Source organism: Arachis hypogaea, chromosome 1, assembly GCF_003086295.3.
Source record: "Arachis hypogaea cultivar Tifrunner chromosome 1, arahy.Tifrunner.gnm2.J5K5, whole genome shotgun sequence".
Taxonomy (NCBI): Eukaryota; Viridiplantae; Streptophyta; class Magnoliopsida; order Fabales; family Fabaceae; genus Arachis; species Arachis hypogaea.
In genome coordinates, this window is record NC_092036.1 from 11,274,277 (window position 1) to 11,300,961 (window position 26,685).

The 26,685-nt window shown below is 34.9% G+C and overlaps 2 protein-coding genes across 3 annotated transcripts; both read left to right on the forward strand.

Annotated features, from left to right (window-relative positions):
• The first annotated feature begins 6,885 nt into the window (after positions 1–6,885).
• On the forward strand, positions 6,886–22,123 carry LOC112796565 (putative disease resistance RPP13-like protein 1). 2 transcript variants are annotated; one of them, XM_029297547.2, is made up of 3 exons: positions 6,929–7,378; positions 18,398–20,428; positions 20,517–22,123. In XM_029297547.2, exons 1-3 carry the CDS (start codon positions 7,055–7,057, stop codon positions 20,529–20,531), a joined length of 2,370 nt encoding a protein of 789 aa, XP_029153380.1. In that variant the 5' UTR covers positions 6,929–7,054; the 3' UTR covers positions 20,532–22,123. The 2 variants fall into 2 exon arrangements, with proteins under 2 accessions (XP_025694865.1, XP_029153380.1); XM_025839080.3 differs by having other exon boundaries at positions 6,886–7,378; positions 18,398–22,123.
• On the forward strand, positions 9,456–10,825 carry LOC114927539 (uncharacterized). The gene is made up of 3 exons (XM_072232740.1): positions 9,456–9,652; positions 9,730–10,136; positions 10,213–10,825. The coding sequence occupies exons 2-3, from the start codon at positions 9,969–9,971 to the stop codon at positions 10,672–10,674; spliced, it is 630 nt and encodes a 209-aa protein (XP_072088841.1). The 5' UTR covers positions 9,456–9,652; positions 9,730–9,968; the 3' UTR covers positions 10,675–10,825.
• Positions 22,124–26,685: the final 4,562 nt, after the last annotated feature.

Below are 26,685 nucleotides of genomic sequence, written 5' to 3' on the forward strand. Positions count from 1 at the left end.
TTGAAAGGTATTTTAGAAAAAAATAATATAATTATTAATTTTCTTAAAATACAATTTAATCAATAAAAGAATAATTTATTAAAAGATATTTTGGTAAGAAAATTTTAATGATAAAAAATAAAATTTTTGCTAATGAGTATTTTTTTAAAAATAATTTATTTTTTCTTAAAAAATGAATAAAGTTAACATTAGTTAACACAAAAAGTTTAAAATGGATTAAAGAGAAGTTTTTTTAAAAGTTAAAAGGGATGAGAATGTACATTTATAAAATAGAGGAGAGATGAATGTCATTTTAATATTTCGCAGAAAAAAGAAGTGAAATTTTTTCATAAATTAATTATTTCACCAACTCAAAATGATTACAACTCTTTTTATTGATATTTCTAAAATGATGATTATTAAAATTTGAGTAGTCTAGGCTGCTAACTAATTAATTTTTGATAACTTCAAGCCTTCAAACTAATTCTTGTCATCTTTCTTCTTTTTCCCCTTAATAATACTATTGATACTATTGCAATTTCATCCTTTGTTGGTTATCCTTCGATATCGTTGCTGGTTATTATTCTAAATTCTAAATTAAATTAAAAAAATCTAAATTTTAAACTCTCGAAAAATAAAAGTTAAAAAAATTAATAATAAAAAATTGAGTGATATTCACTGAATTAAAAGTAAAGTTTCTGTACATTTTCTTAAAATTTATGGCATGAATTATGCACAATAAAATAGACATACAGTCATACAATAATATATCAATCATCCTATTTCTTGTTCATAACATAACTATATATGGAAATTAAATAAGGAGTAAAAACCATTATTAATCTGTTGAATGCTTCACATTAATAATGACCAATAGATTGAATTTCAAGCAACTAAGTATATATATGGTTCTTTGAAAACATATTCACAATATAAAATGACAAAAAGTAACAAAGCTAGCAAAGAAATGTAGAATAATGAAATACAATAATGATATGTATGAGGTAAAGATATGGGTAAAATACTTATATATATAAACCAAAGATAATCTAATATTATATGAATTTTTTAAAATAAATAATGTTACGTATATGCCTTCATGTTTAGTTTTATATAAATTCAAATTAATTGATGTATGTGTAATTCGAATTTAATTAATTTAATTTATATAGAATTATATATAAATGAAGACATACACCTAACGTTATTTATTTTGGAAAATTTATATAATATTAAATTATCTTTGATTTATATAAATGTTTTATCCAACAAAAATATAGAATAAGCTAAGGGCAGACCTAATTTGTTGTGGCTCTAATGACTCCAACTAGAAGTGTGAATGATATGGCAACAACACAAGCGAACACCACACCCCACCATATGGCAGCTGGAGACTGGAGTTGATCACTGTAATATTCACATACAAATATAGTGACAATAATATTTTGGGATGAGCGCATTTCGTATCGGATTGAATATGGTTAAAATTTTAATTTGATTTATATTAAAATTATCGTATTAAATCCGATTTGATATGTTCTGTACATTTGTGATCGGATATTAGATATATTTATAAAATAACAAATATTTTAAAAAGTTTATTTTTATTAAAAATATCAATAATTTTTTTATTTTTTTAAATATATTTATGTTTAAAATATTATTAAACATATTTTTATTAAATAATAAAAATAAAATAATATAATATATATAATAATTATTAATTAAAATAAAATATAAAAAAATATTTATTTATTTATTTAGTTTAATTTTATGGATCTACAAATATACAGATACTTATATAAAATTTGTAGTTTTTTTTTTGTGATTATATAAAATTTGTAATTCAATTCTATTTATGTGTAGATCGAATCTAATTTTATTAGTATGCAAATCGAATTTGTAAATATACATATTAAATCCAATCTATAAACACTTCTGAGAATATGTTGATGCCAAGAATGCAAATAAACCACCACTCAGGTACTGGTTTATAGTATTTCCTCATGAGCTTAGTATGTATATCTATTTTCTTCTCTTGAAAGGCAGACTTACTTAGCTGCAATATTTCCCTGCGTCAATTATAATACATATCTTTATTTAACTGAAGCAATTTAATAGCTCACAAAATTTAACACTTTAGCCTCTAAAAGGTTAAATGTAGATATACATTTTTCTATATATAGTTCTTAATTATTAAAAGAGGTAAAAGACTTTTGTTTCAACAATTCTGTTGCTAAATTATTAAACATACATATATTAGTCCGAAGTATTGTTTAGTTTTAATACTAGCTATATATATGTATAATGTTTAACTTTAATATTTCATTTATTAAAAGACTAAATTAAGCCTCCCGAGAACTAAAATGTATATATACCTTAATTTTGTTAAGAAATAAAATATTGAGACTAAAATGTTTCAAGGACTAAAGTATCTATATTTAATACTTTTTTGATTGAAGTGTTAAAACAAAATCTTTCTACGGACTAAAAAGTATGTGTATTTAACTATTTATTCAATCTTTCAAGAACTAAAATATGATTAAAACAGAAATATTTTTACATACAAAAACTGTTTTGAAAAAGTTATGAATTATAATTTTTTAAAAAGGATATTTTTATTTTTTAGTATTTTTATTTTTATTTTTGATGAGTTTGAAAATTTTAAAATTATTGTGATTATCAAACATTGTTAAAAAATATTAATTATAAAAATTGTTTATTTGATTTTTTATTCCAATTGTTTGTTTAATGAATTTATTAGTGTGCAGGACAAATAAATAAATTTTATGTTGGGCCAAAAGGTAATATAAGCCCAATATGATAAAATTGTGATTAGTCCTTGTGCAAAAATATTTCACACTTTGTAACTGAAATATTTAATTGGATAACAAAATGAATTGGGCCATGAAATATGTGAATAGCCCAAAACAATGCTTTCTTTTGATCCAACAATTTGTTGGTCCGAAATTGAAGAAGAAAGAAAAGAAATGGGGTATGCTTTTTTCCGTTACCTACTCTCCCATTGTGGAATGGAATTCAAAATTCAATTGGATTAATTACTTGCATTGATAACTGAAAGAGTAAATTAAAATTGATTTAACAAGCATTGAATGCTCCACACGTTATTCCATTCCTTGTGGAATGTGAGTGGAATTTCAATTTTATTTCATTGTACTTTAAAAGCTTTGTATCTTCTCTTTTTTCTCTCTCTTTGTTTCGGTCATGTCAAATAGAAAAGAAGAAGATAGAAGTCATAGAGAAATTACAGTGAAGCTATGAAGAAGCAAAAGGCTAGGTCAATGATGGCCTTTGTAAAAGGAAGATCTAAAGCATGGCGTGGCTAAAATCTTTGCCTTTGAAGGAAAGATTTCAAGCAGAAGCTTCAAGATCTTCATGCCAAAGATGTAAAGGATCGGTCTCGGTCAGAGAGGAAGATCTCTGTGGCTAAAGCTCGTTTCCATTTTTGTTCATCCAAGATAGGAGGTAGCTTCTGGAGCTACGTTGAGGAAGAAGCAAATATGGAAAGGAAGGAGTTGTCAAGGATCAGAGATTCATCAAGGGTAAGAATTCATTCTTGGGGCCAAAGTCAAGATGAAAGGCTCAGATTGATGAAGCTTGATGAAAAAGAATGAGAGAGAGAGAGGTACATGTATGTTGATTTGTTTTCGGTTTTCCCTTTCTCTATTTTTCTGTCCGAACCGGTTTTGTGTTAGAGAAGAAGATGGTGGTTTGGTTGAACCGGTTTTAATCTTGGAAGCTTTCCCTTCTATAATAAGGGCGAACGGTCAAGGGTTGAGATCAAGGAGAGTTAGCATAGAGTTCTCATAGCTACTCTAAACTAACAGAAATTCTTTTCCTTCAATGTGTTATATTTTGTTTTATTTTCTTTAGTTTTGTCTGTCTGAATCTCATGGTGAAAAAGGCAAATAGAGTGAGGTTTATAAGAAAAATTCAGTGAGAGAAAAAGGGCAGAGAATGCAAAATTAAAGAAAGTCATAGATGTCTAAGAGTTTCTTTGTACATCTGTGTTGTGTTTCATGATCCTGTGATGATTCCCTTGCAAGTTGGGTTAGCACTTTGCGACTGAAAGCTTGGTAGTTGGCCAAGTCAAATTCAGTTTTGGGGATAGAATCTGGACTTGTCCCGGATAGGAATGGGTAGTTCCTAGGGAAGAATTGATGTATGTAAATTGTTGATTATAGTGAAATTCCGTCACTGTTGTAATGAAGACTGAATGTACGCTGCATTGCACTTAGCAGCTGAACCAGGATATTTTTTGGTGTGATTATCTCTTTCTCTTCTACTCTATTTCTGTTTCTGTTGCGCAGGAACAAAATTGAAAAATATCTTCTAACCAGTTACGAGACAAAAAGAAAATGTCTCTTGACTTGTTATGAGACAAAAAACATAAATATCTCCTGAAGCTATCTTAAAAGGCAGAAAATAATATTAAAAATAATAGGTTAAGATTCAACCCCATCTCTTAACGACTGATTACCATCAATTTTTATTATTAAAACTTTGTCAAATATACTGAAAAATAACTTTTTTATTAAAAAATATAAATAATTTTGACAATTTAACAACATTCAAACAAATTTTAATTATACTTCGATAATTTAACACGTGAATTTCATGCATGACAAAAAAGCCAGTAATAGGACATTGTACCAGTAAAGTATTAGCCTCGTGAATTAGGTCTCAGAAAAATTGCGGAGAGGCCACAAGTAAAAAATATCTTATTTTGTAAACCGGGAGTTGCTCTTTTCAATGTTCAACATAGAATGGAAGCAATATTCTTAATATTATTTGAGAGCAAGGAAAGTCTTCGGAGTAGGGCTGACAATTTATACCCTATCTGCAGGTATTTAATCTGGTCCAACTTGTTTGGGTAGGATAGACTACCTTATCCGCTATGGGTAGGGTAGGGTAGGATACGGTCTGGGTATGCCTGCGGGTAGGGTAGAATACGGATTTAGGGTGTATCATACCCTACTTTACCCGCACCTTAAATATATATAACACATATTTTATAAAAATTAGGTATATAGTGACAGAAGGGAAAGTTGAACCTACAATCTCTTTTATGTAATGACTTACAATAAGTGAACAACCACTAAACTAGTTAGTTAATTTAGTAATTTAGAGCATTAGTTTGTTATTTTTATGTTATTAATATGTATAAAATTTGAAATGATTGAATTTTATATTTACTTTGAAAAAATTTGATATTTCTGCGAGTAGGATAGGATAGAGTAGGGTTTAGAACTTTAGGATGCGGATAGGATTAGGGTCGAGAGATTCTCAACCTACAGATAGGGTAGAGTAGAGTTTTAATAGAATTTTCAACCCGCAGGTAGGGTTAGAGTAGGGTCCAAACCCTACCCTACCCTACCCATTGCCAGCCCTACTTCGAAGTGTGAATTAACAATATTTAAATAGTGGATGTCTTCTTACAACTAAAAATTTCAAAAGCTACCACTTAACCTCTTCAAGCACTTCATTTACAGGTTTATAATCACAAGGACATCAGCTTATTACGACAGAGGAGAAACCCCAAAAATAACTTTATTATGTGCTTTTTAATCCATATTGATGGCTAAAGAATTTTAGTAATACTTACAAATATTATTAAAATTGAAATTATATTTTTCTATATTTTATATTATTTTTATTTTAAATTTTTAAATTAAAAATATTATTAAATAGTATAAAAATATTATTTTTAAGTATTATTAAAATTATATATTCAGTGGCCATAATATAACCATACACCGTGTAGCATGCATAAGATAGATTGCAATTTAGTGAATTTACAAAATAGACTAAAATAACAAATAAATTTATGAGAATTTATTCTTTAAATAAATAGATTAATCTTTAAAAGAATATTAATAAAATTATCTAAAATTAATCCTTACAATTAAAATAAAAGATCTTAATTTAATTTAATTTATTTATCTTTACTTTTTATTTTTAAAAGTAAAAACACAACACTCAAGTGGAGTATTGTAAGACAAAACTAAGAAAAATACAAATATAATAATTTTTATATTATCTCTGACATAACTATGAACAACATAAATTACGTTATTTACAATACCATTCCGTAGCACATGAAAAAGATTGTCCCCGCAATCGCTAATTTCTGTTATCGTGCTGTGAATATGACATCAAATAGAGTTTTACTGGTACTTCTCAAATAGAGTTTATTTACGTTTATTATGCAAAATTTACGTTTATTATGCAAAATATAAGACAGTTTTACCGGGGACTTGTAATTAGTTTTGTTCGCCACCTCAATGAGGTTTCCCAACCCAACCTCATTGATCCGAAATTCTAAATACTTTGCCTACATAGTAACTGACTTACCGGTTGGGGGTTCCACTTCGTGATTTCCATGTCAATAACCACATGGTTACATTTTAATTGAAGAGGAGTATTAGAAAGTCAACAAATTTTATAATTTATAATTATTAATATTTTTAATAGTATAAAATTATATTTAAAATTATTTATTTTTTTATTAGTTAAGTATTGCCTAAATTTTTATAAAAGTACTAGTTATTTAGACTTTTTTTCTTCATGAATACAGCTCATAATGTAACCATAGTTTAGTAGTTGACTGATGACCATAAAGACCAAAAAGAAAGCACGGTAGTCTTGCATTGCATTATTGGCTCCTCTATCTTCTAGTCCGGTTGGGGGGTTCCACTTCCTGATTTTCATATCAACAACTACGTGGTTACATTTTATTGAAGAAGAGTATTAGAAAGTCAGCAAGTTTTATAATTTATAATTATTAATTAATTATTATTAAAATTTTTAATAATATAAAATTATATTTAAAATTATTCAATTTTTTTTATTAGTTAAGTATTAACTAATTTTTATAAAAATACTAGTTATTTAGACTTTTTCTACATGGAATACAGCTCATAATATAACCATAGTTTAGTAGTTGACTGATGACCATAAAGACTAAAAAGAAAGCACCGTAGTCTTGCAGTGCATTATTGGCTCCTCTATCTTCTAGTCTGTGTTGAATAGAAGCAAAGCTAAAGAAAGAGAAATGGCTGCTGCAATTGTGGGAGAAGCGTTGCTCTCAGCTGCTGTGGAAGCTTTAGTAGGCAAGATCACCACTGAGATATCGGAGTTCTATCGGAGCAAGAAACTTGATGAATCACTGCTGAAGAAGCTGAATGTGACGCTGCTAAGCCTTCATGCTTTTCTAAATGATGCTGAGGAGAAGCAGATCAGCAACCCCGCTGTGAAGCTATGGATGGATGAACTCACTCAAGCTCTCTTTGACGCCGATGACTTGATCGACGACATCGCCACCGAAGCTCTCCGTCGCAAAGTGGAAGCCCGCTATCATCAAAGTGCCACTGATAAGGTACGACTTATATCATACACAAAAGAGATTCATTCAATATAATTAATTACACACCTATTTAATTTGCTGTAACAACTAACAACTAAATAATGCTAGGTAAAACTTTTTCTCAATCAATATGAACAAATTTTTTTTAAAAGTATTTTACTTATCTTAAATTTTAAATTTTAAATTTAAACAGTAAAAATAATTAATATTAATTAAAAATTAATTTTTTATATTTTTTCTTAAAAATTATAATTTCTAATTTCTAAGTCTCAACTTAAAGCCTATATTCATCATTAAGTATTTATTAAAAAACAAAAATACTAAATATATAAATTAAATAAAAAATATTAAATTAATTATTATATATTATTTAATTTAAAACACATGATAATTAAATTTTTTAATTTATTTTTAATATATATTTTATAATTCAATATATTTTATACAAGTAAATAATATAGTTATTGATTTTTAGTGTAAGTATAACTTTATTTAAAAAATTACTAATTAAGAATACGAAAAATAGAGTATTATTTCTTAATTTTGGGAGTGTAGCCTCTGCCCACTCCCTATTAGTTATGATCTTGCCTGGGAAATAGATCGGCTTCAACTCCTCGAGATCAGCCGAGCTATGCACTGCAAGGTTGAACGTCCGTCTCTTAGAATCTGAGTTTCTTGTGTTCGTTGTTGGTATGAGAGCACGAGCAATACAAAGAGGGTGGAATGTACTTGCAAAGGCACTCCGAAGCTTAAGTCAGTGTGTATTCTAGCTTACTTTTAAAAACTTAGGTCTTTAGAGATGTTCTACTTCCCTTTTATATGTGATGAGTTCCTCATCTGTTACATTTTCGGCACTAACGTTCGAGTAAGTGATATTGTAACCGACCTTATTTTGTCGTTGGAACGTCGGTTATGATGGAAACATTAACGTCGCCGAGTTATAGCTCATAAATCCGAATAGTAACGGAAAACGACGAGGTACATCATATGTTGCTAATGGTTATGGGGCCGAGTTATAACGTACAATAATGACGACCATTATTAGGAGATAATGATGACCATATCACAGCCCCAAGCTTAGCCTGAGGAGAATTTTAATGAAGCAGGTTGAGCTTTTGGATGAGTTATAACTCGGCTTGCGTGGGTTAGTGGATGAGCCCCCAGATCAACTTACTTCATTAAAAGAGGGTGTTTTGTTTTATATTTTATTTTTTTTGTGGGGAGTCGTGTCCGTTAGTTTCTGATGAGAGAGAAAGAGTAATGGTTTTATTTAATTTTTCTGGTTCCCAATGTTGGGTTCGCTGTTTGATGTGGCTTTGGGAGTGTGAGTTATCATTTGGAACGTTTTGTTGCTTTAATAGCTTTAATCTTTGGAGATTTTTGTTGGCTGTTGTTGGCGTTTGGTTATATGCTTGCTTCTTTGAAGAATGAGTAAGAGAGGTATGATTCTGCTTCTCCATTTCTGATCTATTTCTTCATCTTCTTCCCTCTTTCTTCTTTTTGTTATCATTCTGTTTGATGAGCTGATGGGTTTTGAGAAAGAGAAAAAGGATAAGGTGGATTGTTCTTATGATTGGGTAGGGGAGGATGTTAAATCGCGGGTGTCACTGTTCTCTGATGAAGCGGCAGTGAGGGAGGTTGATGTGACTAAAATAGTGAGGGTGGGTTCTGGTGTTAAAGTGGAGTTGTTACCATGTAGTGTTGACGATAGAGTATATCACCGTGAGTGGGGGTTTGGTTTTTTCTACATGCATAGTTGTGTGCTTGAAGAATTGCGGGTCAGGCTACCATTTACGGAGTTTGAGTGCCAGATTCTGAGGCAGTTAAACTGCACTCCATCACGGCTTCATTCAAATGGGTGGGCTTTCCTACGATCCTTTGAGGTTCTGATGGAATTCCTTGAGGTGGTGCCATCTGTTGATCTGTTCTTTTCGTTATTTCAAGCTAAAGGGGTGTGGAAGGGGGGTTGGGTGAACTTTAACAGTACTCCAGGTTTTGGAATTTTCAAGCTCTACAAGTCCTCATTTAAAGACTTTAAGGAGATGTATTTTAAAGTCAGAGGTTCGGAGAAGGACTTCCCATTTTTTATTGATGAAAATCTTGCTGAGAAGTTTCCACTGTTTTGGTGTTCGAAGCCTCAAAATATACTCGGCCCAGAGGTGATATCTCCGAGGAACGAATGTCTGATAGAGTTTTTGATGGAAAATGTTGATCGTAAAAATTTAATATCGATGTATGAGTTGCTGAAGTAGGAGGAGGATAAAGGTGCTGTTGTAGAGTATTTGGGTGAGTGTTAGGGCTTATGCCGATGTCTGTGTTATTCTCTTAAAAATCTCTAACATGAAAAAAAATTTTTTTTGTAGGTGGGAAGTATCCTGGCGTCTCGGCTGCATCTTTAAGGTCGCGTTTTAAGACCAAAAATTTGGACAAAGAAGTGTCTTCTTCTAATGCTGATAAAGGAGCTGGAATTGGCGAGGTTACTCAGCCTCCCCGTGGTCGGACTAAGGTAATTGTAAAAAAGAGGAAGTCGGATGTTGTAGAGCTTTCTGAGAATTCTGATGAGAAGGAACATGTAGTTCCTTTGGAAGAGATACAAGCTTTTATGGGTAACCATAAAAAACTTCATGAGATATCCGAGCATAGTGAGTACTTTTCTGTGTGGGGAAAGGAGTATCCATATATGGCTGTGGTTGACGAATATTGCCAGTCTTCTGGTGATGTTTCGCTTGCCAAGGAAGTTGGTGATATGGCTATTGGGGAGTATATGCAGGTAATTGCCGAATTTGTTTCTGTTTTCATTTATGTACTGAGTTCTTGTAAGATTGATGTTTTTTACTCTGTCTTAGGTTGTTGGACTTCGTCTTGCTAGTCTTGGACGGAGCCAAGAGTTGAAGTATAAGAAGGCTTCACTGGAGAAGAGTGAAATTTCTTTGTTAAAGGAAGAGCTTACCAAGGCGAAAGCTGCTTCTTCTGGGCTTGAGAATCGGTTGAGTGAGACAGAGAAATTATTAAAAGAGACAAAGGAAAGTTATGTTAGAGATGTGGAAGATTTGAAGAAGAAGGAGAGTGATCTGGCGAGCATGCAATCTCGGCTTATTGAGGTTACTGCTCAGTATAAGGATATGGAGAAGAAAAAGGCGGATGAGATATTGGATTCTTTTGTTGAAGGTTTTGAAAGGGCAAGGTTGCAGGTAAAGTTTTTGGTACCGGATGCCGATCTCTCTGGTATGGACCCCGGAAAGATAGTGCGAGATGGTCAGCTGATCGAGGATGATGGTGACGCAGAAGATGAAGCGGATAATGCTTAATGTGTTTTGTTAGAAACTTTTTGAATTTGTTTTGCATATGTAATAGTTAGTTCTTGTGTTGAACTTTTTGAATTGACTTGTTTGAATTTTGAATGTGATGTTTTTTATTTAAGAAAAAGCTGTTTGTGGTTGTTCGGAAAGTGTTCCGAGTTTATTGGCGTTGCAGTTGATGATATTATCTGATATTGGTAGTTTGTAGCTTAGACGAGTATTTGGCGTTTGTCTGAGCTGTATGGATAGAGTTATATTTGATTGATAAGATCATGCACATAGTTATTTGATAGAGAGTAAAATGATATTCGTCTCCTATATATTCGGAGTCTTTTTTGAACCTTTAAATACAAAGGTGCAGGTAAGCTAGCCTCGTTAAAACCTCTCAAAGCAAAACCCCCTTGGGATAAAATCTTGGTAGTAGGAAAAAGAGTACAAGCCTGTCCCTGCTTTTTTAACTATAAAATTTCTTTAGGGAAGACACATTCCATGTATTAGGTAAGAGTTTACCATCTAGTGATTCTAGCTTGTATGCTCCTTGGCCGAGTACTTCTGATACTCGGTATGGACCGTCCCAGTTAGCTGCGAGCTTTCCATGTGCTGGTGGTTTCCGAGCAGTTTCTGTTTTTCGAAGTATCAAGTCTCCTTTTGAAAATGATCTGTGTTTGACCGTCCTGTTGAATTGGCGAGCTAGTGCGTGTTGTGCCGCTCTTTGACGTAGTGTAGCAAGGTCTCGTATTTCTTCTATGGTATCGAGCTCGGCCCTCCGAGCTTCGTCCTGAGTGCCGAGTTGTGTTCTGAATGAGCTTTGTGATATTTCCAGTGGTACCATAGCTTCCGAGCCATATACTAGCCTGAATGGTGTTTCTTTTGTTGATGTTTGTGGGGTAGTGTTGTACCCCCAGAGGACTTCAGGTATTAGCTCGGCCCAGAGTCCTTTGGCGTCGTCTAGCTTCTTCTTTAGTGCATGTAGAATTACCTTATTTGCGGCCTCAGCTAGTCCGTTTGTTTGAGGATGCTCGACAGAGGCGAAATGTTGCTTTATTTTTAGATTCTGCAAAAAAGATTGAAATTTCTGATCGGCGAACTGGCGACCATTGTCAGTTATGATATGTTGAGGGATGCCGAAATGGCAGATAATGTTTTTCTAAACGAATGAAATCATTTGCTGCGATGTTATTTTTGCCAAAGGTTGGGCTTCCACCCATTTGGAGAAATAATCAATGCCGACAATGAGAAATTTTACCTGACCCGGTGCCGTGGGGAACGGACTGAGTATATCTAAACCCCATTGGTTAAAAGGCCAACTGATGTCTGAATGATGCAGTTGCTCGGCTGGTATGTGTATCAGTGGTGTGTGTCTTTGGCAATTGTTGCAGGACCGAATTTTCTGTTGGCTGTCCTGTCTCAAAGTAGGCCGGAAGAATCCAGCTTGGAGGATCTTGGATGCTAAGCTCCGAGCTCCTGTATGTGTGCCACAGATTCCTTCATGTGCCTCGGCCAATGCTATATCAGCTTCTGGCTTGTTAAGGCATTTGAGTAGAGGGCGAGTATAACCTCGTCGATATAGCGTTTCATTGAATATGGTGAAGGACGATGCTTGTCGTCGGAACTTCTTATTGTTCTCAACCCCTTCTGGTATATCACCTGTTTGTAGATAATGTATAAAGTCGTCTCTCCAATCTTTTCCCTGTGTAACACTTAACACATTTGTCAGAGTAACAGTGGGTGATGTTATGATAAACTGTTGTAGTGTAGATAACTTGGACTGTGTACTGCCAAGTTTGGATAAGATGTCGGCTCTTTGATTTTGTTCGCGTGGTATATGTTGTATATCAAATTTGGCAAATTTTGTTGATAGTTTCTTTACTAATAGTAGATATTTAGAGAGGAGAGCATCTTTTACCTGGAAAAGGTCATTTACCTGCTGTACCACTAATAGTGAATCACAATATACCTTGATTGCCGAGATTTTGGGATCTAGACAAAGTCGGAGTCCGGCGATCAGTGCTTCGTATTCGGATTGGTTGTTGCTGGCTTTGAAAGCTAGGTGTATTGAATGTTCCAGTATGAATCCGTCGTCGGCCTCCAGACGGATTCCTGCTCCACAGCCCCCATTATTTGAAGATCCGTCGACATATAAGGTCCATTGTTTTGTATGATCTTCTTTTGATGGCATTGTAAGGTCGGAGATGAAATCTGCCAGAAATTGAGACTTGATCGGTCCCCTTGATTGGTATCTGATGTCGAACTCAGATAATTCGACTGCCCATTTTATAAGTCGTCCTGCGATTTCTGGTTTGTGTAACACTTGTCCTAGTAGGTGATCGCTTCTGACGTGTATAACGTGACTTTGGAAGTAAGGTCGGAGGCGCCGGGCCGAGAATACTAGTGCTAGTGCGAGCTTCTCAATCCTTGGGTAATTGAGCTCGGCCTGCTGGAGAGTCTTACTGACAAAATATATCGGATGCTGAACCTTGTTTCTCTCTGTAACAAGGGCCGAACTTATCGCCCAATCAGTAACTGACAGATATAGAAATAAATCCTCCCCTTGTAGGGGCTTTTGTAAAATCGGCGGTTGTGAGAGAGTTGTTTTTAATTTTGAAAAGGCTTTCTCACAATCGTCGTTCCACTCAAATCTGTTTTTCTTTTTTATTGTTTGGAAAAAAGGAATAGAAGTTGATGCTAGGCAAGGAAAAAATCTGGAAAGTGCGGCAAGTCGTCCTGTGAGTCGCTAAACTTCTTTGACTGTTTTAGGGCTGGCCATGTCCAGCACTGCTCGGCATTTTTCTGGATTTGCCTCTATTCCCCTGCATGTTAGTAGAAACCCTAAAAACTTACCCCCTTGAACTGCGAATGCACATTTCTCGGGGTTGAGGCGCATGTTGTACTGGCGGATCTGGCCGAATATTTCTGTAAGGTCGCTGATGTGATCATGTCCGATTTGTGTTTTGGCGACCATATCATCGACGTAGACCTTGATGTTTCTGCCGATCTGTTTGGCGAACACTTTGTCCATAAGGCGTTGGTAAGTTGCACCTGCGTTCTTTAATCCAAATGGCATAACTTTATAACAATAGTTACCGAAATCAGTGATAAAAGCTGTTTTATTTTGATCGGAGGGGTGCATGAGTATTTGATTATACCCTGAATACGCATCCATAAAACTTAAAGTAGCGTAACCTGATGCCTTGTCTACTAGAGAGTCTATGGATGGTAGAGGGTAAGAATCCTTTGGGCATGCTTTGTTTAAATCAGTGAAGTCGACGCACATGCGCCACTTACCGTTTTGTTTTCTTACCATTACCACATTGGCTAACCAGGTAGTAAATCTGATTTCTTTGATAAATTCGGTGTTGATGAGCTTTTGGGTTTCTTCTAGTGATGCTCTCTTTTTCTCTTCTCCGAGTTTTCGTTTCTTCTGCTGCACTGGTTGGACTGCCAGTTTATCGCTAGTTTATGACTGATAATTTGTGGGTCGATGCCGGGCATGTCTGAAGGTGTCCATGCAAAAAGGTCGGCGTGTTCTTGCAGGAAGGTCATTATGGCCTGTAACTCAGATGTGTTGATTGATGTTCCTACATAAGTAAATTTGTTAGGGTCATTATTAAAATATACTTTTTGTAGGTCATCGGATGGTTTTGGGCGCTCGAGGAAATCAGCTCTTGGGTCAAGGTCGGCCAGTGTGTGTTCCTTTTGTTTGAGGTCGACATTGTTGACTTGTTGTGTTGAGCGGTTTTGGAATTTCATGCTGATGTTGTAACATTGTCGTGCCTCTTTATGATCTCCATGGATTGTTACAACCTGATCGTCCTGCAGTGGAAACTTTACACAGAGATGAACGGTAGAGACAATGGCGCTGAACTTGTTCAAAAAAGGTCGGCCAAGAATGAGGTTATATGGACTGAAACAATCAACTACTAAATATTGAATATCATTAGTTTTTGAAAGAGGATGCTCACCCAGTGTGGTTTGTAACCACACTGATCCGAGTATTGGAACTCGTTCTTCTGAGAAGCCGACCAAGTCTCCTCCTGTGGATTGTAGCATGTTGTCGCTTAGCTTCATCTTTTGAAAGGTGGAGTAGAACAGAACATCGGCACTGCTCCCGGGATCCAAGAGCACTTTTTTTACTAACAGATCCCCTAGCTGAAGGGTGACTACCACGGGGTCGTCCAAATTTTGTATACTGGAGTTGAAGTCAGCGTGTGTGAAAGTGACTTCTGGTTGTGGATTAGTGATTGCTATATCTTGCTGTGGTCCGTTTACCGAGCATATTGCTCTAAACGATCTTTTCCTTGCCGAATTTGAGTGTCCGCCACTGGCGTATTCTCCTGAAATACAGTTGATTATACCTCGTGGTCTTTCATATTGACTTGAAGATGCCTTCTCTTTTCCTCGGTTTTGTTCAGAGAGGTCGCTTGTTGTGGAGCTAGGGCCGCGCTTTTGGATGTGACCACCAATGTATTTGTCGAGGTGTTCTTGCCTTGCTAGTCGTTCTAAAAGGTCTTTGGCGACCACGCAGTCATCAGTATTGTGGCCGTGTTTCTAGTGGAAAGCACAATACTTTGATTTGTCCACGTTCTTTGCATCTTGGTAGGTACCGGCCTTTCTCGGTGGCTTGATTAGTTTTGAGTTCAAGATCTCTTTGATTATGTCTTCTCTCTTAGTGTTAAACTGCGTGTAAGAATCAAATCGAGGTGTTAGTTTAAAATTTTTCTTAATGGTTGAGCTCTTATCATCTTCGCGGAAGTGTGACTTGTCGGACTTCCGAGCTTGTCTGAGCTCCTCGATATCAATTTGTCCTTTTGCCTTCTTCCGAAATTCTGCTAGAGTCTTCGGCTTGGCTACTGCGATTGTCTCCTGGAACTTTCCGGGTCGGAGACCGCTTTTAATTACGTGTAGATAGACCTCGAGGTGGAGGTCTGGTATGCTGATCGCGACCTTGGTGAAGCGGGTCATGTAGTCCTTTAAGCTTTCGTTTGGTGCTTGCTTGATAGTGTTCAAGTAATCGGAATCGTGCAAGTATATTGCAGATCCGGCGAAATGCTCTTCAAATAGCTTTGCCAACTGGTGAAACTGCGAAATGGAACCTACAGGCAAAGCACACAACCAATCAAGTGCAGGGCCTCTAAATAATTCAGAAAACAACGACATAAAACTGTATCTGATGCACCATTGACGATCATTATTGATCGGAACTTCTTTAGAAACTTCCTTGGGACTCCGAGTCCATCATAAGGCGTGAGGGTTAGCGGCAGAGTAAACCTTTTCGGCAGTTCGAAGTTCATCACTTCTTCTGTGAAGGGACCTACAAGGTCGTCGGACTCTTCTTTTTTATCTTCGGGCTGCTGCTCTTCGCCTCGAGCGATCTCCGAAACATGAGAGGGTTGGGACTGATGTTCCTCGTCTTCTGCTTGCTGGTGATGAGCATCGTTGTGCTCAATCCAAGCATGATTTAGTTCAGCAATTTGGGCAGCCATTATTTGGTTCTCGTCGGCCATTCGTTGATTGGCTTGTTGTAACTCAGCTACCATTCGCATGAGTTCGGACAGTGAAGGAGGCGGTACGTCAGTCATAGATGCAGATGGAGGTGATGGGACCAAAAGAAAAAATATGATTTTCTCGGCCCCACGGTGGGCGCCAATTGATCTTGCCTGGGAAATAGATCGGCTTCAACTCCTCGAGATCAGCCGAGCTATGCGCTGCAAGGTTGAACGTCCGTCTCTTAGAATCCGAGTTTCTTGTGTTCGTTGTTGGTATGAGAGCACGAGCAATAAAAAGAGGGTGGAATGTACCTGTAAAGGCACTCCGAAGCTTAAGTCAGTGTGTATTCTAGCTTACTTTTAAAAACTTAGGTCTTTAGAGATGTTCTACTTCCCTTTTATATGTGATGAGTTCCTCAGCTGTTACATTTTCGGCACTAACGTTTGAGTAAGTGATATCGTAACCGACCTTATTTTGTCGTTGGAACGTCGGTTATGATGGAAACATTAACCTCGCCGAGTTATAGCTCATAATTCCGAATAGTAACGGAAAACGACGAGGTACATCATATGTTGCTAATGGTTATGGGGCCAAGTTATAATGTATAATAATGACGACCATTATTAGGAGATAATAATGACCATATCAAGTTACATATATCTTCTTCTAAAACAAAAATCGATCATTTTAATTTTTTTAGTTGATGTTATAAAATGTTATTTCTCATCATATATTTTTGAGAGAGACTAACAAAAATACTATCGATACATAAAAATTAGTTACTAAAATCAGCTACCAATGTATTTGTGTATAAATATATGTGTGATTCAATTTATTTTCAATGTATATTTATTTTCTAACATATATTTTATACTAGTGCGTATCTTTGGTGACTGATTTTAGTGTAGACTATAGTGTAGATGTAGCATAGTCGTATAAAAAAAATACGTGGTAGAGTAAAAAATCATACTTCATAAAACAGATTAAAAAGATTCATTCCTTTTTCTAAAACTACTCTCATGTATCATAACACAAACTTCTAGTATAAAATACATATGCTTATGGCACTAGATTTTGATATATAGTTTTCTTTAGTGATGTGTAGTGATCTTATCATAGAAAAAGAAAAAAAAGAAAAAGTGTAACTTTGATTTGGTTAGTCCTCAAACTTTTAAACCATTAGTTTTTTTTTATATATTTAAATAAGAAAATAAGCCTTGAGGATAATTTTGGATAAGATATGAAAGTGTAAATAAGAAGGGATAGTTTTATCAATTTGATGGTGACTTATCTATTTCCCTTAATTTTTTTATCAAATATAAAAGTTAATTTTGAGGCACTGTTACTATAAAATACTATTATATATGTATCTAATTACATAAGGTCATGTAAGTAAAAATAACTACTTTTTATATTAATTATATGAATGATTATCTAAAAAATAGATGAAATTGGAGTATTGGACTAATATGTAAATTATATTATTAGTGCATCAAATAAATTGTAAATATAATTAAAATTTTTTATTTTTGTATTTGAATGAGACATTTGTTTACAAAGACTTTAAAAGAAAAAAGGTGAGAAATTTCTTTTGGTATCATAAACAACATTTTTGAAATTTGGTGTGGATAAAAGAGTTTGAATCCCGCTAGGAAGCCAATAGATTATCTGTATAACGTGTATAATGGGCTGTTTATTTGGCCCAATATGAATTAAAAGATAAACATCTAGGGTCAAATACTACTAATTTATCAAACACAAATTTAAAATACTTAAAACTGATCACACAAATACATCTTTACTATTCTAAAATAGGTATATGTGAACAAATTTAAATAAACATTAGATACTTTAATTTTAATTTGAAATTAATCCCATTATATATATTGTACGGCACATGTATTGGCTCCGTATACTCCCTCAAAAAGTTTTGTACACACGTTATAGTATTCAGTTCTCTAGGTTGAATTGATCTCATAGACTGATAGTTTTCAGACACTGTTATTCATCAATATTATATTATATTGGTTTGGTTTGATAGATATGAGTTCTTCCATGAATTTGTTTATCAAGGATTATAGCGACTAAATGAGTTATGATGAGAAATTATATTTGTACCACTCTTTAATATATCATTAAGTGTACATTTCACTTATTTAATATAAATTAAAAGATACTTTTTTTTTTTTACATTCTTTCACTGTATATCAATTATTTTAAATGATCATGTTTTTGTGCAACTTAGGTGCGGAAGGTCCTCTCCTCTGCTTTCAAGTGGTCTTACCGAGAGATTAATTCTAAGATGCAGAAATTGTTTGAAGAATTAGAGCACTTTGCAGAGAGAGCACACAACCTTCCATTGAAAAAAGGTGTTTCTGGTAGTGATTGGCGCACAACACCTACAAATTCTGCGGTGGATGATTCTGCTATTTGTGGGAGAGATGATGAAAGAAAGAATCTGAAAGAGTATTTACTGTCAGAAGACGCTGTTACTGATGGTGGCAGTAAAATAGGAGTGCTTGCCATTGTTGGCATGGGAGGACTTGGAAAAACAACCCTTGCTAAACTCCTATACAATGATGCTCAAGTTAAAGAAAAGTTTGATGTGAAAGCATGGGCATCTGTTTCCAAAGATTTTGATGTTTTCAAGCTGGCAAAATCTCTTCTTGAATCTATCACATCTGCAGCAACAAATTTGGATAACTTCGATGCTTTGCGAGCAGAATTGCAAAAGAACTTGTCTGGTAAAAGATTCCTGCTTGTGTTGGATGATATATGGAATGCAGGATATGTTGATTGGACCAATTTAATGCACATTTTTAATGTTGGGCAAATGGGGAGCAAAATCATTGTTACAACACGACATCAAGATGTTGTGGATATTGTAAAAGCTATGCGGACCTGCCGTCTGGAACCATTGGCCAATGAAGATTGTTGGAGTTTACTTTCCAAACATGCATTTGGAGCACACAAATGCAATGAACTGTCATCCAACCTTGAAGAAATTGGTAGAAAAATTGCCGAAAAGTGTGGTGGCTTGCCATTAGCTGCGGTTGCATTGGGGGGTCTTCTTGGCACAAAGTTATCAAGCGAGGACTGGACTAAGGTGTTAAACAGCAACATTTGGCATCTTACAGTGAAAGACGTGCAACCAGCTCTTCTATTGAGCTATCATTTCCTCCCAGCTTCTTTGAAACAATGCTTTGCTTACTGTGCAATTTTCTCAAAAAACTCGAAGCTGCAAAAAGAGGCGTTAGTTGAGCTATGGATGGCGCAAGGCTTTGTCAATGTGTCCCAAAATGAGAAGAGCATTGAAGAAGAAGGCGGTGAATACTTTGATGAACTAGTAGCAAGGTCGTTGATACGACGATCTGTTGATGGGCAACACTTTGAAATGCATGACCTCATCAACGATTTGGCAACCATGGTTTCTTCCCCATATTGTAAGAGGCATGACAATGAAATGCAACTCGGAAATCTAAACAAAATTCGTCATTTATCTTATGATAAAAGTATGTTTAACCATTTTGGCGAACTTGATTCCCTTCATGGATTGAAATGCTTACGTACACTCACAGCATTACCGTTTGAATTTGAGTTCTGGATCCGCGGCCATTACCTAGCGAATGGGGTATTGCATGAGTTGTTGGTAGCATTGAAACAGTTGCGGGTGTTATCCCTGTCAGACTACAGGAATATCACTGTTTTGCCAAATTCTATTGGCGATTTAAAGCATTTGCGATACCTAGATCTATCTTGCACTGGAATTGAAAGGTTGCCTCCTGCAATATGCAAGCTCTACAATCTACAGACCTTGTTGTTGTCTGATTGTAGAGGTCTTACTGAGTTGCCGGAGGGGATGGGAAAATTGGTGAATCTACGGCGCCTTGATATTGATGGTACTAATTTGCAGGAGATGCCCGTAGAAATAGCCAAACTAGAATATCTGCAAAGTCTGACTCGTTTTATTGTCAGCAAACAACAACATGGACTGAAGCTTGCAGAAATGAGAAAATTTCCCAATTTACAAGGTAAACTCTGCATCTCAAAACTAGAAAATGTTTTTGATCCGTCTGATGCTTGTCAAGCCAATTTGAAGGAGAAAAACCAAATTGAAGAGATATTGTTGGAATGGAGTGATTCCATTTTGGAAGACTCCCAACAAGTTGTACTTGAACATCTGCAGCCCTCAACTAGTCTGAAGAAACTGAGTGTTAAATACTACGGTGGATCTACTTTCCCAAGTTGGTTGGGTGATTCCTCATTTGTCAACATTGTAAGTTTGAGGATTGAAGATTGTCATCATTGTTCTTCATTGCCACCTCTTGGACAACTACAAAGTCTAAAAGAACTATTCATTTCAGGTACGAGATCAGTGAAGAGTGTTGGATCTGAATTTTACGGAGGTAATTCCCCTTCATTCCAACCGTTTCCCTCCTTGGAGACTTTGAGTTTTGAGTGGATGGAAGAGTGGGAGGAATGGAACATGATAGATGGTATAACTACTGAGTTTCCCTGTCTATCAAAGCTATCTCTGAGAAGGTGTCCGAAGCTGAAAGGAAATTTACCCAGCAATCTTCCTTGCTTGGTTACACTTGATGTAGAGGATTGTTGTCTACTGGAATCAGAGTTTTCAGGAGAAGTGGATAACAGAAACATAATGAGACCATTGAATCTATTCAATTTTAACTCTCTTCAACAATTATCTTTCTTTGGAATTCCTTCTCTGATGTCCTTCCCGAGCAATGGTCTGCCCAAAACGTTAAAGACACTTTCTATCCGATTTTGTGAGAACCTTGAATTCCCAAGTCATGAGTTCCTGCATAGTTGCAAGGAACTTGAGGAACTGAAGATATGGTTTAGCTGTTGGTCGCTGACGTTATTTCCCTTAGGTTCTCTCCCTGTGCTCAAGCGTCTTGAGCTTTCAGGTTGTAAAAAATTGAAATCAATTTCAATTTTGGAAGAAGCAGCAGCAAGCCAGTCTCTCATGTTTCTTGAACGTCTCAGTATACATAGATGTCCTGAACTGGAGTCGATTTCCCTACCCGATTTGTGCACTCCTAACCTGAGTTCTTTTTGGGTAAGGAGATGCGACAAGATTAATTCATTACCAGAACCAATTAATAATCTTACTGGCCTCCAAACATTATGGATTCGTGATGTTCCGAATTTGGAATCCATTGCAGAAGAGGGATTGCCTATCAATTTAAGGACACTTGGTGTCGGCAATGAAGGGGTTTACAGCAATACAGATATCACCAAGTGGGGCTTGGACCGACTCACTTCTCTTTCAAAATTGAGTATTAAAGGGGACTATCTGGTTAAGAAGCTGATGGAAATACAATTGCCCTTGTTGCCCAATTCTCTTGTGATGATGGAAATACAAGGTGCACGTGGAATACAAGATTTGGATGGGAAGTGGCTTCAGCATCTCACCTCTCTCAAAACTCTTGAGTTGGTAGCATGTGACAAGCTCAAGTCATTGCCAAGAGAAGGGCTGCCTTCCTCAATTTCACGTCTACAAATGAGTGGATGCCCAATGTTAAAAGCAAGTTATGAGAGAAAGAAAGGGAAAGAGTGGCCCAACATTGCTCACATCCCACTCATAATATTTGATTGATAACTTTCAACTTTGCCTTGCCCCTTGCAAATCCATGCCTTAATATATTCTTTTTTATTTTCTTTTTTCAATTGTATTCCTGTTACTAGATTTTTATTTTGTTGAGTTTGTATAAATGTGATTTTATATGCATAAACTAGTCCAAACATTTTAGAGCAAAGTAGTTCGATCTGATTTCAATTTTAAATTTGATGAGGATGAGAAAGGTTTTAGTTTGATCTGATTCCTGCTGTACACTTCTGTTGCAACTTGCAAGTGGCCCAACATTCATAATCCAATTATTCCAACGAGTTTGGAATGACATTGCCAGTTTACAAAACTGAGCTGAATTGCTAGTTTGGTTTGTCTTCATTGAGAAACTCTTCTATACTTGTGTAACGCTTTATTTTTCGTCATAATAATTAAAACCTATTTTGACTTAATCTGTATATACCATAAGTACTAGAATTTTCATATTCAAATATGTTTTTATCATATCAACAACAAAAGTGTTTGATTCAACTTTTCACTCTATTAATAATTTTAAGAGCACAAACATCCAAATGACTAACAAGATTTTTAAATTCCTTTAATTAAATTGGCTAAATCTTGATAATACTCAAACGAAAACTTTTGTTAATGAATCTTTGTAATACATCTGGTGCATATGTAAAACTATTTGGCAACTCAAAATAAATAAAATTCTCTGGGGACAGCCCAAGAGATCAAATAACTACTTTTGTGAACTTGGCAACAAAAAGTCCTTGTGATTTTTAAGGGGTCAAATCGCCATGTTTTTTGGTATCCTTCCAGCATTTACATTTTCCTTGAAGAAATGTTCCACAACATCCTCATTCTGAAGGTACTGAATGAATCGCCAATAAACAAAGAAATGTTAGGCTAATAAACAAAGAAGGTACTTGTGAGAATGAATCGCGTGATAGTGTGTGTTTGTGTGCATGAGTTTCAATTCATTTGAAACAACAAAGAACTTGAAAATTACAAGGCCAAACCACTTAACCATAGAATGAGAAGTTGAAAACATAATATATACTACCGGAAACACAGTAGAAATTCAACTGAACAGCTTTAATTTAAATTAAAGTCTTCCCAGTTCCCTCCTAGTCATTCCTTGTTATTTCTATTACATTCTTTATATAATCTGGAAATGTAAAAAGAGTTAGCTTGTAAGCTTAAGCTCAATGCTTGATCATTCAAGCTCATATATTCAAAAATTTACAGGCAATAAACTTTGTGAAAATTCAAAGGGAGCCTCAGGTCAGCAATCATAACTAGAAGTCAAAGTTAAAAATGCCAGTTAACTTTTTATGGATGAAGGGAACAATGATGAGCCATTTGTCTGCAGAAAATGCACTTTTTTTTGGTGCTAACAAACTAAAAGAAACAAAAAGCGAAACACAGAGCAAATGAAGAAAATTAAGAAGACAGAGAAGAGGCAAAATTATTTCTGATATGTTTATATAATATTTTGTTATTTAATTTTTTTTTTATCATAAACTTAATTAACTACAATTGACTGAATCGAAATACAGTTTTTAAGGAAATTAGAATCTCTTTTCAATAAAACTTCTAATTGGTTGATACAATAATTTGGATATATTTTCGAGATGTATATTATTTTAAGGAATAAATTAAAATTCTAAAATTTTAATTATCAAGTCTTAAAATATGTATAATTGGTGAGTAAGTTGGCAATAATACAGAAGCACTGCATTATAAAGAAAGCACTAAACAAAACCATAGTCTATTTGATAACCATAGTGTAAAAACCGCAGTTATAGTTAATAATTTTTTAATGCAATTGCTGATAGCCATAGCTGAAAATAATCATGTGACGAGTTTAGAAACTCTAATTTAAATTAATGATGATCAAACATTATTAATGTGATTAATTACAAAATTATTAATTTAATTTCAATTCATATATGTTGAGTAAAATGATTTTGCTACACAGGTTTTGATTGAGGCGAAAAGAAAAAGAAATATACTACAAGTTCATTAAAATTTTTTCAGCATAGATACAGAATTTTTTTATTATTGTGGCTGAATTATTATTGACTTAACCATCATTAGCCCAAATCATTTTGAAGAAGAGATCCACTAACTTGATCCAAATTGAAAAATGAGGAAGAAGGAAACTTGCAAAATTAATTGTATCAACCAATTAGAAGTTTTATATGTTCACTCATCACAGAAGGTAGCTAGGGTGGCTACGTGAAGGAGGAAGCAAAAGTGGAGCAGGAAGAGCTGTCATGCAGCAAGAAGCATCAAGGGCTAGGAATCCTCTTGGAGTGCAAGTCAAGATGGATGGCTCGGATTGATCAAGCTTGGTGTAAAAGGAAGACTCAGAGGTAATTGCATGTTGGTTTTATCATTCGGTTTTCTCTCCTCTCTCTCTGGCCGAACCGGTTTTGCATGAAGAAGAAGAAGTTTAGCTTGGTTCATTTGGTTTCAACTGTGGAGGCTTCCCCCTCTATATAAGGGAGAACAGTCAGGGCTTGAAGTAAGGAAAAGAGTGAAAGCAGAGTGTTCCTATAGCTACCCAAGCTAACAGAAGTTCTTCTCCTTCAATGTTTTCATTTTGTAATTTTTCTGTTTAATTTTGTCTGTCTTGAGTCTCATGGAAAAAAGGCAAATAGTGAGGTTTGTAAGAAAAAGCCATAGAGCGAAAAAAGGCAGAGTGCACAAAATTAAAAGAAAAAGTCATAGATGTCCTTAGAGGTCCTTTGTATATCTGTGTTGTGTTTCATGATTCTGTGGGAATCCCCTTACAAGTTGGGTTAGCACTTAGCAGTTGAAAGCTTGGCAGTAACCAAGTCAAGTTCAGGATTGAGTTTTAGATTCTGGACTTGTCCCAGATAGGAAGGGTAGTTCCTAGGGAGAATCGGTGTTTGTAATCAAAGATGATTATAGTGAAATTTCATCATTGTTGTGATGGAGACTGGATGTAGGCTGCACTGCACTTAGCAGCTGAACCAGGATATATCTTGGTGTAATTTCTCTCTCTCTTCTACTCCATTTCTGCTTCTGCTGCCTAGGAGATAAAACCGAAAAATATCTCGTGGCTGGTCACGAGACAAAACGAAAAAGTCTCTTGACTGGGCACGAGACAAAAACAAGAAATATCTCCTCAAGTGTTCTAAAGGACAGCAAGGGTTACTAAGTGAAATGGGCTAAGATTCAACCCCTCATTTTCTTAGCCACTGATAAACCATCATCATCAAAAGGAAGCAATGAAGAAAGAAAGAGAAGCACAGCATTGAGCTTTATTGCAAACCTCTCTCTCTAGGGAGCATTAAGAAGGAGAGACCAGAGGAGATGAGAAAGAGTACGAGTGAAAATGAATTGTGACTTGCATGGAATCAATCTGATTCTGCACTTAGTGCAGCTTTTATATACACAAGAGAGCACTAATTCACCATCCAACTGACTACTAACCAATCATCTAACAAATAAAGCTTAACTAACATAACTGGCTCTAATATTGTCTTACTTCCTAATAAGAAATACTGTCACCGCTAAGGTACTATACTTTGATGGACAAATACTTACATACATTAGGTGAGAAACTATTCAGTTAAAACAACTTCATGTAAATAATTTAAAAAAAAAACATAAAACATAATTCTCTTTATTGTTAGCAAACAGCACAATGGACTGAAGCTTGCAGAAATGAGAAAATTTCCCTATTTACAAGGGAAACTCTGCATCTCAAGATTGGAAAAATGTTATTGATCCCTTTGATGCATGTCAAGCCAATTTGAAGGAGAAAGAGCAAATTGAAGAGTTATCATTGGAATGGAGAAGACTCCCGACAAGTCATTCTTGAACATCTTACTACTGGAATCACATTTTTCAAGTGAAGTGAATGGAAGAAACATGATGACATCATTGAATTTATTCTTCATTTTAACTATCTTCAACAACTATATATAACTAGAATTCCTTCTTTAACGTCCTTCCCAAGCAATGATCTTCCCAAAGCGTTAAAGACACTTTATCTCAGACAGTGTGAGAACCTTGAATTCCCAACTCATGAGTTCCATCAGAGTTGCAATGCACTTGAGGAATTGGGAATATTGAGTAGCTGTCTTTCCCTGACATCATTTCCCTTAAGATTTTGAAACAAAGTTGTCAGAGAAATAGAGGCAAAGAGTAGCTTAAGATTTCTCACATCTCAAGAATAATTTATGAAGAAAATTAACTTTCTGGTTTCAACATACCCTTCCCCTTGCATATCCATGCCTTCAAGATTTTTGTTCTTTTTATTATGTTCTTGTTACTAGATTCTATATATTACCAACTATTAAGTCCTGGAGAAATTTGATTTTATATATTCATAACTTAGTTGAAAACATTGTAGAGTAAAGTAGTTTGATGTGATTTCAATTTAATGAATAAAAACTATTACTTGTATACAAATTACAGGAGACATATTTTAATTTGACGACAATTAGATTGGTTTGATGTTCAACTCTAACATTCCTCATATCCCATTCATATTCTCTGATTGGTCTATGAGGCCTATGTCTGAGAAGGAAATTTACCCAGCAATCTTTTTTTATTAGACTTGTGGTAATTGATTGTTCACTACTGGGATCACAAATTTCAGGTGAAGTGGATGGCAGAAACACCATGAGATCACAAATTTCCTTCTCTAACTTCCTTCCCCAACAATGGTCTTCCCAAAATGCTAGATACACTTCATCAGTATAAAAATTTTCACATTCAACTAAAATCCCAAAATTATTCACTACATTAGTAATTTTAAAAACACAACCACATGATTGGGTTGACAATACTGTATCGGATCATAAACCAATTTTATAGCTGTAGACCAAAATCAAGGCATAATCTGTTGTCAATGTTGTATAGCAGAGAAGACACAATTATGGATGAAGGGAAAAATGATG